An 11,808-nucleotide genomic window follows, 5' to 3' on the forward strand; every position below is an offset into this window, starting at 1 on the left:
ATGCGTACCTGGGTACCCACTGACTCGCCTACCCACCTGGCTGGAAGTGTCGACGTGATTCGGCATAGTATAGAACCGCTTTGACGAAAGTTCTACCATGAACCTCGGTGCAATTAACGCATCGTGGTATTTCTTGAAACGCGTTAGGTAGAAGCCCCAAGTTGCGCACACATATAGGAGGTAGACAAGAAATAGTCAAGTGATTTCCAACTAAGATATATTAAATACATCGATGAATATTCCTCTCCGTCGCCTCGCTGCAAGAGACTTGTCACATATCACACGCGTACCTACCTAACTGATCATTGCATTCGCCTTGCAGGCAAGGACACTTACCGGGTAAGTCAAAGTCAAGTCAAGTGAGGCTCATTCTTCCCGGTACTTGTACGACAAATACGAGAAGCTGCAAGAAGCGACGTGTAAAATAAGGCTGGAATTTGATAGATGAGAATCTACACCACGTAGCTGAGTCCAATCACCTTGTTGTGAACAAACAGCGACGTGCTTTGACACATAAATGTTTTCGAAAAGCATGATTCGAGTTCTCTGGAATGATCGTGTGTAAGCCTCATTGTTGTAGGGGAAAGCTGATGGGGTATCATCCAATGCAGTGGCCCGGTAAAAAAAAAAAAAAAAGATATATTCATACAAGGAAAGACTTCTTAAGACTTGGTCTGGGAATAGGGGTATCGTAACTTTACGTAAGAGCCATCATATTTATCAGACTGAAGCTTAGGGGTGATGTCTTACTCCTATTAACTAGTCGTATACAATTCAAGCCACTCTGCTATACCGTGATAAGATAGATGAAGTACATATCAGACCGTATACCCCATCAATACATTCAAAAACTTTGTCTACCTAATCAACGGTGTCAGAACAGCAAGGCATATGTATATATCCGTTGGACCCTTGGGTACCTGTCCCGGCAGGCGGGACGTTTTCCCAAATCCGTGTCTATGGTATCTACTAGCTAACGTTAGTTAGAGTTGAAAAAAAACAACGATATGCCTTCTTAAAAATCGCTTGCTCGCTCTAGTTCCAATATCGAAACATTTGGAAGCAGAATGTTCGAAAAAAATAATAACAAACGCTCCTGATATGCATGCAGCGATGCATCGCACCTAGTTTGTCTGCCGACCCAGTTGGAATATATGTTTTCAATCCTATCCCCTCCCTTTACCCTATAAACGCCGACCGAACCCGTCCCATACCTTTCGTGGTGAACCCCCCCTCTCCCCCAAACAATGCTGGTTTAGTATGTCTGTCAAGTACACTTATTTACTTCGTGAGGTTCGCGATTCACGCTACAGGTCGCTGAGTCTTCATACGTAACATCTTGAGACGAAGATCGGTCGTCTTCATGTCAAACTTCTCCGTTTTCGGATCCCACCACGAGGCGACATCAACTGTTATGATGGCCCGGGGAGTTATGATTTCCACGAGCCCGGCGACGTATATAGCACCCCGCGGGGGTAATCCACGGATCGGTCGCCACGTCTGCACAAAGGTTTGTTTTAACATATTCAAAGGCCCGCTGGTGTGTTCTTGGGTCATCTTGATGCCGTACATGTCTTTGGCGCTCTTGGGTTTCCCAGGCTCGGCGTCGGGAATGATAGGAACCACACCTGAACCGGAAGAAGCCTCAGAGGGCCTAGCATCTGGCGTTGCCGCAGTTGATCTTTTCTGGACGGGAGAGGCCGGGTCCACTGACGAACTGTTCGGTCCTTTTATATTGGAAGAAGAAAGAGACTTGGCCGTCTTAGAGTCGGGTTCTTCAGCTGACTTGTTCAGCTTTTCTATGGCCTGTTGGAAGGAGGTGTCGGAATGTGAGGTAGGGTTGTATCCAAATAACCTGGCAAAATTCGAAGCATTCTGCTTTAACAATTCACCCGAAAAACTCCATAATGACAAAGCGAGTACGTCTGGCCAGAGAGCACGTTGTACTCGAAGGACAGTCGTGGTATCGACGGGCTCCTCCGTGACATAAATGCCGTCGTCGGCTATTACTACGCTATAAAAGAAGGATTAGACTTGGAATCTAATTGTGTATCGTCTGAATGGGAATGGAACGTACCCTCTCCGGACGTAGGTCGGCGGTGGCCTAGACGGGTATTGTACATCAAGCCAATACCGTCCTAATTGCATGTCGCCTCCACACTTTTTGATAAGCACAGGGTTTCTTGCAGCAGTTGTGCGAACAAAGTTGGCAAGGCTACCTGTGCGCATCTGTTAGCCGGTAGTACCTAGTAATTTTCTCATCTTGATGCATGACAACCGACTTACTCTGAATGGCCCTCACTTTCTCCCTGTCCTTATTGACCTTGATAAATGCCTCCCACTCTGGGTCGGTGCTTCTGTATGGTTTGGACGGGACCATCTTCGTGGTGAAAGGGAGGGGGATGAAGAAGGGGTCGAGTTCTTCATCTTCGTCGTCTTCCTCTTCTTCCTCATCTTGGAGTCGCATGGAGACTGTAGCAGCAAGAGACGAGGTATATAACTGGAAGCACATATAATAGATACACCCGGCGAATATAAAATTCCTGCGCACAGATTACTTAGCGTTGATAGCGACGAGCTGGAAGGTGAGTTGTAGTTGTCGCATACATTGGCTTGAACCACTTTCGTCGGACATTGACTCTATGCACATGTATGGTTTGAGAAGCTGGGTTCGACCTGTTGACTCTGGAGGCGAGGGAAAGGATATTCGGTCGCGACCGTAGGAGTCGCAACATGGCGGGCATTGCGATCGAGGATCGAGGCGACAAGTCTTCTCTTTCGGTCTCTTTCGGGATGTCAAAGGGTTTGATGGAAATAGTTGAATTATTCCTTAGAGATTGCCCGGTACGTGCGTCGCATCGACCATTTTACGAAAAGCCGACATGGAAAATATATTTTGAAAAGGGTCTCTGTTCGAGATATAAATTATAGTCAAAGGAAGAGAGGCTAATATCAGCCTTTTTTTTTAAAAAAAAAAAAAAAAGGAAAAAGAAAAAAAAAGACTTACATTTAAGTAGGTAGGTTACCTATATTTCAATGTTCGTTCAAGTTCGAGACCCTTCAATTTCTAAGTCATTCACATACATGTACCTAAGTACCTCCTATCTTTCATAGGTAGGTATTTCTTATCAGATTCAGGTATCACGTGCTAACCGTATCGATTGACTTCATCTCCTAGGCAGAATGCCGTCAAAATAAGTGCCTAACACCATAATTCCTTCCACCAACCTTTTTCAGCGAATATAAAGACAAATTAAATTCAAAAAATTGTTTTTATATAGAGAAAAATTTTATAATTATTCTATTAGTCATTCTGATGGCCTACGAGACGATTCGGTAAAGTTATGCGGATAGCAAAATGACCTGTTTAATAGTGGAATAGGCACTTTTTTTGACGCCATTCTGCTAGGTACTTTACGTATTTTTATACCATTTATACTATACTTATTAGTTACATAGCTGATAAATGCATGCTCTGTAGATATGTATTTATCGCAGCTCATCCAGACCAAAGTCCCTGAGATGCAACAGCGTCACATAACCGTGTCTTCGTTATCTACATCACATCCACATCAGCTTCGAGATCAACCAACCTCGACAATATGAAGCTACACAGCTTCTTACTACCCGCCTTAGCAGGCATTGCTACTACCAGAGCCGAAGACCAGCTAAAGAATGCCGAGGCATACATCATTAGACAATCAAAAACTACAACCAGCTCCAATCCTCCCTCGATACCAAACCAGCTCGCCCGAGCTATCCTCCTCCAGCGCCTTAGCACATCAGAGCATCCGGCAGCTCTGGGTCAACTACCGGAGTCTATCTCCCAAGATGAATCAATCTCCTACATCAACCAGTTTGCAAAGACTCCTGCGCCACTGTTCGAAATAGCCAACGACGCGAATGAGCCTCGACAGCTTGTCATCGCCCTTTCCGGCATCACCACCGATAAACATAACGACCTCAAGGCCGCTATACCGCGCGTGCCTCTCGCTTTCACCGCTCCCGGACTGAGCGGGCTGCCCGTTCGAGGGAAGAAATCAAGCTGCGCATTTGAACAGGCCATCGATTCCGACAATAAGAAATGCTGGGAAGGCAAGACGCAGTATCTAGAATACGACGTCACCAAGGTGCGCTCCATCTCCGCCGTCTTAGGCTTCGATTTGTTGTTGTTTATATATATGTGTATATATACTAATAACCAAGCAGAACAAGAACGTAATCACGCTACTGGGCAAAAACGTCGAGTCCCTCAACGCTCAAGCCGTCGCCGGCAAACTCGACACCACCATCCTCCTCCTCGCACAACCTAGCGCCGAGGCTGCTGCTGCCGACGACGACGAGCTCCGCCGCCGAGCATTTAAAGAGGAGAAGGTCTTAGCTGAAGTTGACGACGGCCTCGACGACGATTGGATCGACATCCCCACGGCCGATTCCACAGTGAGCCACCCGGGCGCCAACGCCGACAAGCCCTTCCACGCCTTCGGGTCCGGGTCCGGCTCCAGCTCCGACTCCAAGCCAGGCTCCTCAGCAGCCGCCGTGTTCTCTTCGAAGCCTCTCCCTGTGCTGCCAGCGTGCTTCGCCTCGCAGAACGCGTGCGTGACCGCGACCGACTCGTGCTCGGGCCGCGGCGAGTGCGTCGACCGCTGGGGCAAGGTGGACGGCGCCACGAGGGCCTGCTTCTCGTGCCGCTGCATGGCGACCAACGAGACGGACGCCCGGGGCCGCGTTGGCCTGTACCACTGGGGCGGCGCGGCCTGCCAGAAGCGCGACATCAGCACGCCCTTCTGGCTCTTTGCCGGCGTGTCCGTCACGCTCGCGGCTACCATCGCTTTCGCCGTCGGGCTGCTGTTTAGCGTCGGCGAGGAGAAGCTTCCTGGTGTGATTGGGGCTGGTGTCTCGCGGAGTACGAAATAAGGACGGGGCACGGGGGACGGGGCGGGTATTGTCGATATGTCTATGTCTGCTTCCGATGGGTAGATGTGGATGCTAGTCTTGTCTTGTCTTGTGTTCATATCCGCCTGGCGAGAAAGCAAGACTAGGTATCTAGGTATAGGCAAGTTCATGTGAGAGAAGAGAGAAGGAAAAGGAGTGGAGGATAACAGTGAAGGACTCGAGCCGTACACATCTCACGTACGGCCATAATGCAAGATGTATCATACGTGTATCGATACCGGGGAAACACAATCGAATAAACGGGCGCTGGTTAGCATAGTTCTGTCTTGCCTCCCCTGTTCCTATGGGAGGTTCTCAGAAAGGTTTATTTCATTTAGTTACCTATGTAGAGTGTTAAGGTTTATAACATGAAGATTCATTAAAATTGGATTCGTATTTTTTTATTTCCTCTACCGTCATTCATGAAGTGACTGCTGTATAAAGTAGGTAGCTGGTATTCTGTGTATTGGGTACAAGGTAGGTACTGTATTTGGGTATCATCTTAACATATTATGTCTGCCCTATCATATTACATCTCCATCTCCATCTCCATCTCCACCTGTGACTTCTGCCTCACCGGCGTAGTCCCCAAACTATCCAATCCTCTCTGGCCGGGGGTGCCTCCTCCTCCACCGCCAGCTCTAACTTGATCCAAAAGCGACTGCGCGGCTTCGAAAGTTCCTGTCGTGGTAGCATTATTACCAGCCACAGCATCATCCCCATTCTTACCCCCATTATTATTACTACCACCACCACCGCCTTCAGCGTTCCCCGCGCGCGCATCAGCAGCGCCAGCCATCATCAGCGCGCGATACCGCTCGCCAGCTTCATTAAGCAGCCTCTGGACCTCGGGCTCGCGCGCGAGTATCCCCTCCCTCTCGCGCCGCAGCTCCTCGATCCGCGCCCGCAGCCTCGCCATGTCCTCCTGCTTCCTGCGCATGCGCGCCTTGAACTCCGCCACCAGCACGCTGAGGTCCGGCAGCGGCGTGATCCGCGGTATGATCGCTTGCGGGTTTTGCCCACCCGCACCCGCGCCCGCGCCTAGGAGCCGTTTCCGCCGCTCCTCCGCTAGCCCGTCCATCCCGGCCCGCGTCTGCGCCGCCTCGTACGCTGCCCGCCGCTCCGCTTCCGAGTCGTCCGACTCTTCCTCCTCGCCGCCCTCCCCGCCACCGCCCTCCGCTGCCGTGATCAGCGACGCTATCTCCGCGCGGCGCCGCCGGCGCGCCTCTCGCTCCGCTCGCTTGCCTAGCGAGAGCCCGCCGTCCTCGACGAACTCGTCGAAGCCCTCGCCTAGGTCCTCGTCTTCGGCGACTAGACGCGTGTTGTCTTTCGACGACTTCATGTGCTTGGGTTCGCGTCGCCGGGATAAGACGGTTAGATACGAGTCCCCGGCTCCACGACGGTCGTTGTTATTGTCGTCGTCGGACAAAGAGATGAAGTCGTCGGTATCCTTGCTGCCTTCTTTGGCTAGGCGGGCGCGGCGGGCTTTCTTCTCTTGGATCTCGGCTTCGGCTAGGATCGCTGTCTTCTTGGGAGAAGAAGCGGGGTGGGTTGGTGCAGTGTCTACTATTAGCGCGCCTTCGAGCTCGGATGCGTCGAGGATCATCTCGTCGTCCGAGGTAGGTTGTAGTTTAGAAAGGTCCTGGGGCGTGTTTGGAGTGGATTGTTGGAGCTCGGAGAGATACTCTTTGCTATAGCGCGGACGGTTATCGTCGGTGTCGTTGGAGCGCATGGGTAAGCGGCCGAGAGGTAGATTCTTCGCAATGCCCTTCTTGTAGGCGCTATTTTCGGCTACGGCATGAGCAAGCGTCGACAAGCGTTTAGGTGTGGAGAATTCCTCTCCAAGTATCATGGAATCCTCATCTTCGGGAACTTCCTCGCTAGGGACACCAAACGAAAGACGCGAGCTAGATGCCTTTTTCTTAATCTTGCTAGATCCTGACCTTCCTCCTAACGGCGGCCGGCTTCGTAAAGGTGCACCATCATCTTCGTCATTTTCAGCTTCCGTTTTGATATTTGTAGAGGTAGGTAGTTGATCGGAAGCTGCGTCATCTTCGAGCTTATCGACATTTATGCTCTTCCGTAGAGATGAATGCTTGAATGGTTTGTTTCGACTTGTCTTGAACGAGGGTTGCAACGCTGGACCCTGAGGTTCTTCTAGTGGATTTAAAGCTTCGGGTGAGATCGTGTCATCGTCGTCATCTTGGACTGTGATCTTTCGCGCTTTTCGCTTGACACCGAACGCGCTCATTTTATATGGGTTTAATGAGTTGTCCGTCCGCTGAAGTCCGTAACCTGGAATGTTGAATACCAACTTAAATGAAAGATGAAAAGGTCACTTGTTCGCTTTGTACCTTTGTAACTTTGTAACTTTGGTTTTGGAGCTAGGAATTGCTTATCGATAAAGAATTGAGCTATGACATTATTATTATTATCTTACATTAGTATCTGCCCGTTGCTGAACTCGGCTGAGCCGAGTCGGCTCTCTATTTATCAATAGCAACATCTAACATCCACCATCTTTCTTGCTGCACGTCTTCAGCTTCTCACCACAGAATCGAGCAAATACTGTCAAGATGGCGCCTGCACAACCAGAGCTCAAGAAGGTATTTTTCTTGTCATTATACAATCCGTCGAATTGAATTGAGCTTACTAAGTATCATACAGTACCTCGACAAGAGACTATTCGTTCAGCTAAACGGAAGCCGTAAGGTTCTAGGCATTCTTCGCGGTTACGATGTAAGCAATCAGGCTCCCGACTCTCGTCCTCGTATTTTGTGACGAAACTACACGTTTATCATATGCAGTCATACTAACTATTATCTAGGTCTTCTTGAACATTGTTCTCGACGATGCCGTGGAAGAGAAAGACGGAGGCGAAAAGGTCAAGCTAGGGATGGTGGTACGTAATGATGCTGGATGACAACATCGCGAATGTCAGCATATGCTAATAGTAAAATTCAGGTCATCCGGGGCAATTCTGTGGTCATGCTAGAAGCACTGGAGAGAATCGGTGGAGATCGTGACAAATAAGGCAACAAGGAGACTGACAATCTGCACATTGGTCAAGTCGGGGATGATAACAACAGCACTCGTGACGAGAGAGTAACGGTCCACTTTTCCTCTCCTCTTCATCTCACAATAAAATACCAATTGATAACAACACTGAAGCACTGTCTCTTTAACGTTAGTCTTGCCGTAACTACGTGTTGGAGAGTGTTGCAAGCAGCGGCAGTACTAGGTCTTCAATGCGAAGCACGCGGATGGCAATACTTCGAGACGGCGGATTCCCAAGAGACATGTCTGAAGACATCAGCAGAAAACAACAATAATTGATAATATGAAGAGTGTAACACCTACCGGACGAATACCGGGATTATCAACATGTGCCTCAACAGCTGCTTTCACAATGCGATTATACCGACCCGGCATGCTGGTACATAATTTCCGCCCATTAGCGCACTGCTGGCACTTTATTGATGCAGCTGTCATATGGGAAAAACTTATTGTTCGTCTTGAAGCAATGAGAACCAGATCCCTCACTTCTGGACGCCAATTGACGATGCTATAACAGCACCGCTGACACGGAATAGCGTCTGCCGGACATTATAACTTGCACGAAAAGAGGTACATTGATGAAAAATGGGAAGGAATCTCTATCTATTATTAGTTTCATGGACGCGATCAGATAATCAAAAGCTTGTAGTTCATTGAAGAGGGCGATTGGAGGGGATATTGATATACACTTAAGAAACACTTAGTATTCATAAAAATATAACGTAAACCACAAGTCAGCGGTCCACGGAAAATACATACAAAATACGTCTGTGCGTAACCGTGCACTTTAATAAGAAAAATTCTTATTAAAATTCGGTTTTTACATTTAAATAACTGTTTATATTTATATAATGAAGATATTTTTTATAATTTTTGTGTTATTTTTTTTTAAATTAATCAAAATTAAAAAGCTATATAAAAAATAAATAATATTTTTATTTTACTATAATTTATATAATAATGGTATAATATTTTTCTCAATTTTCTATACTTTATGATTATAATTAAATATAACATTTTTAAATTTGGGACTTTAATATGTAAAATTCGTAAAGTTATGAATTTTTGAAAATTGTTAGTTTTAAGTTATATATGGTGTTGGACCGCTGACTTGTGGTTTACGTTACCCAAAGGGTGGCCTCATGTTTGCCCTGAGTCCAGTGTGAACCCTACGATACCCTACGTGGGTATCCTTTTGCGGCTGGAATTGAGCGCTGTTTGAGGACGTTTGAGCAAGTAAATTTCTTTCATTCTAGTCCCCCCTTACTTCCATCCTATAGCCACCGCCTCAAATAACCCCACATCCCACAATATTAGGTAGGTACATATCAGGTATGTATACCACCAGTAGCTGGGTCCGGGATTCGAGACATGAACGATTTAGACAAAGACTCATGTGTTAGACATTACGAAACAGCGACCCCGAAGGGAATAGTACGACTGACTGGATATACGTGTACGTGCACTTGTATTATATATATACACATCCGATTACCTGATATGTACTCTTGACACCCGAGAGTCGAGAGTTTGGAGACCTCAATTGCACAGTAATTAGGTAGTCTTTGGACGAATCTCATGTCAAGTAAGAGATACATGAACAAATCTGATTATGCAGGGTCCTCGTGCCAAGATACACCCAACTTAAAATATAGAGCTTGGTTGGCTGGAAACTTGCTCATTCAATATGCAGGTAGCCTCTAGTTCCTGCATTAGGCACCTGACATTAACTGTAGGTAAGTTACCTATCGGTCTCGTTTACAATTGGCGGTTTGGGCTGGGAATAGAGTCAGCTTTGAGGTAACACGGGTGAAAATGTGAAATGTATATTCGTAGATAGGTACCTAGGTAGGTACATAAATAGAGATGGAAGGACCAAACTTGGTAAAGAGTAGGTATTTATTAGTCACTTGTGAGGTATGATGTACTTTGTCATATTTACAGATTGGAAGGAGGCATATTGCATGTTTTACAACGCGGGCTGAGTTGATTGTCTCACCATGTAACAATGCTCCTTCCAGTCTGTCCAGATACATATTTTATTAGGTGTTCGGTGACTGCCTTGATAGCTTTGGTTACCTACCTAGGTAGTGGCGTGAGTCCTACCTTCCTTGGAGAAGAAACCAGACCAGCTCCAAATCACGATTTGGGTAACATTTCCACTTGTATCACCGCCCTCGCTGTCTTGCCTCCTCCACAATCTCCCCCGCCACCACATTTTCTTCCACTTTTACAAGTTCGCCTTAGGTAGGTATATCCGCGTGAAACAATACCCTCCCTCCTCTTAACCTTAACAACTCATCCCATCTGCTACCAGCACCAAGAACCCAGTAATCACGATGATGCTCATCGCGTCCATCACCTTCTTCCTCGCGCTTGCCCAAAAGGCATCCGCCCACTTCAAGATCGACTACCCGCAGTGGCGTGCCGACAGCCTCAACGAAACTCTTAACTATTCCCAGTGGACCTATCCTTGTACGTATCCGTCTTTGGCCATGCAATTGTCGCTATTCCTCCCAGAAATCAAAAGTTATTAATCCCCCGGATAGGTGGCGGCGTTCCCGATGGCGTCGGCAACCGAACCGAGTGGCCCATCACCGATGGTGCCGTCCAGCTCACCCTCCACCACCCCTGGACCTATCTCTTCATCAACATCGGCCTCGGTACTTCCGTCACCAACTTCAACATGTCCTTCACGCCCAACCTGATGAACGTCACTGGCCAGGGAGATTTCTGCCTGCCGTCGCTGTCCGTTCCCATGAAGGTCAGCGATGGGACCAATGCCACCATCCAAGTTGTCACCAGCGGCGATTCTGGTTCTGCTCTGTATAACGTAAGTCGTATATTCATGGGTATAGCATCAACGCGACACCCGTGCGGATTTGAAGTCAAACCTCGAGCTAACAACAATCTAGTGCGCCGATATCGTCTTCCGATCTTCCGCAAAAGTCCCGGCCGGCGCGTGCAAGAATGCCACGGGTATGTCAGCTAATATCGTTGGGCATTCATCGGCTACGGCCTCAAACTCATCAGCTCCGGAGGCATGCCCGTCCTCTACCTCTACCTCCACTCATAATTCGGCGACGGGAATTGCCGTGGAAGGAATGGTATTCGCTGCTATGCTTGGCCTGGCCTGCATCTTCACCGCGGGTGCGATTTGATGAAGAATACCATCGTCTTCAGGGAGAATGTGGAAGTTGGACGGGGTGCAACAAGGGACTTGCGCAAGATTCCATCCGCTATATAATTACGCTAAGTATCCCCCGCGAGTGAAGCTCAAAAGACGGGGAATGGCTACACCGATGTAACGTCACGTTAGTTTGCAAGTTGCGCGAATGCAATGATACTAATAAAAAGGAATATGAATTGCGACTCACTCTGCCTTGGCTTCAGTCTACGGTGATAAATGAAACAACATTCGACGCTTACCCCATCGCTAACCGTAAGGACCAGCAACAAGAACTTCGCTAATTTAACCTCAACTCGTTGCAATAGCTTGGCTGCGATGCATAGCTAACATTTCAATCGAATAACTCCAATCTGTAGAACGTTTCTAAGCCGGACCTAAATCCTGTCAATTCGAACAGCTCAATAGAAACGTAATGCCGAAGCTCTTCAGTTATACATACCCTTCTCCGGATTTTTCTTCTAGGTTATATCAAGTCTGAAAAATGGCGTATAGCTAAATGATAGCACGTAAAAGCGACGTCTCGCTCGATTCGCAATTGGGTAACAACGCTCTAGATAAAGCAAGATCCAAGTCGAGACGACGTCGTGATAAATGGGATCAACCGGTATGCGACAAGAGGCGGACGG

General features: G+C 47.8%; 5 protein-coding genes across 5 annotated transcripts; 3 read left to right on the forward strand and 2 right to left on the reverse strand.

The window, feature by feature from the left end:
* Positions 1–974: 974 nt before the first annotated feature.
* Positions 975–3,026, reverse strand: F4812DRAFT_208643 (uncharacterized protein). Its single transcript, XM_047930319.1, has 4 exons — positions 2,608–3,026; positions 2,287–2,543; positions 2,078–2,219; positions 975–2,014 (listed from the first exon to the last, which is right to left on the reverse strand). The coding sequence occupies exons 1-4, from the start codon at positions 2,742–2,744 to the stop codon at positions 1,303–1,305; spliced, it is 1,248 nt and encodes a 415-aa protein (XP_047786672.1). The 5' UTR covers positions 2,745–3,026; the 3' UTR covers positions 975–1,302.
* A 209-nt stretch (positions 3,027–3,235) lies between these two features.
* Positions 3,236–5,034, forward strand: F4812DRAFT_208699 (uncharacterized protein). The gene is made up of 3 exons (XM_047930320.1): positions 3,236–3,418; positions 3,482–4,130; positions 4,210–5,034. Exons 2-3 carry the CDS (start codon positions 3,603–3,605, stop codon positions 4,915–4,917), a joined length of 1,236 nt encoding a protein of 411 aa, XP_047786673.1. The 5' UTR covers positions 3,236–3,418; positions 3,482–3,602; the 3' UTR covers positions 4,918–5,034.
* Positions 5,035–5,386: 352 nt separating this feature from the next.
* F4812DRAFT_208465 (nineteen complex-related protein 2-domain-containing protein) lies at positions 5,387–7,731 on the reverse strand. The gene has a single exon (XM_047930318.1). The coding sequence runs from the start codon at positions 7,184–7,186 to the stop codon at positions 5,465–5,467; it is 1,722 nt and encodes a 573-aa protein (XP_047786674.1). The 5' UTR covers positions 7,187–7,731; the 3' UTR covers positions 5,387–5,464.
* F4812DRAFT_208458 (LSM domain-containing protein) lies at positions 7,313–8,122 on the forward strand. The gene is made up of 4 exons (XM_047930317.1): positions 7,313–7,541; positions 7,603–7,674; positions 7,763–7,837; positions 7,900–8,122. Exons 1-4 carry the CDS (start codon positions 7,512–7,514, stop codon positions 7,966–7,968), a joined length of 246 nt encoding a protein of 81 aa, XP_047786675.1. The 5' UTR covers positions 7,313–7,511; the 3' UTR covers positions 7,969–8,122.
* A 2,209-nt stretch (positions 8,123–10,331) lies between these two features.
* On the forward strand, positions 10,332–11,569 carry F4812DRAFT_467994 (uncharacterized protein; the record flags this gene model as incomplete). Its single annotated transcript, XM_047938726.1, has 3 exons — positions 10,332–10,467; positions 10,542–10,825; positions 10,908–11,569. The coding sequence occupies 3 exons, from the start codon at positions 10,332–10,334 to the stop codon at positions 11,151–11,153; spliced, it is 666 nt and encodes a 221-aa protein (XP_047786676.1). The 3' UTR covers positions 11,154–11,569.
* Positions 11,570–11,808: the final 239 nt, after the last annotated feature.

This window comes from Daldinia caldariorum (assembly GCF_022478825.1).
Source record: "Daldinia caldariorum strain CBS 122874 unplaced genomic scaffold F4812scaffold_20, whole genome shotgun sequence".
Classification (NCBI taxonomy): Eukaryota; Fungi; Ascomycota; class Sordariomycetes; order Xylariales; family Hypoxylaceae; genus Daldinia; species Daldinia caldariorum.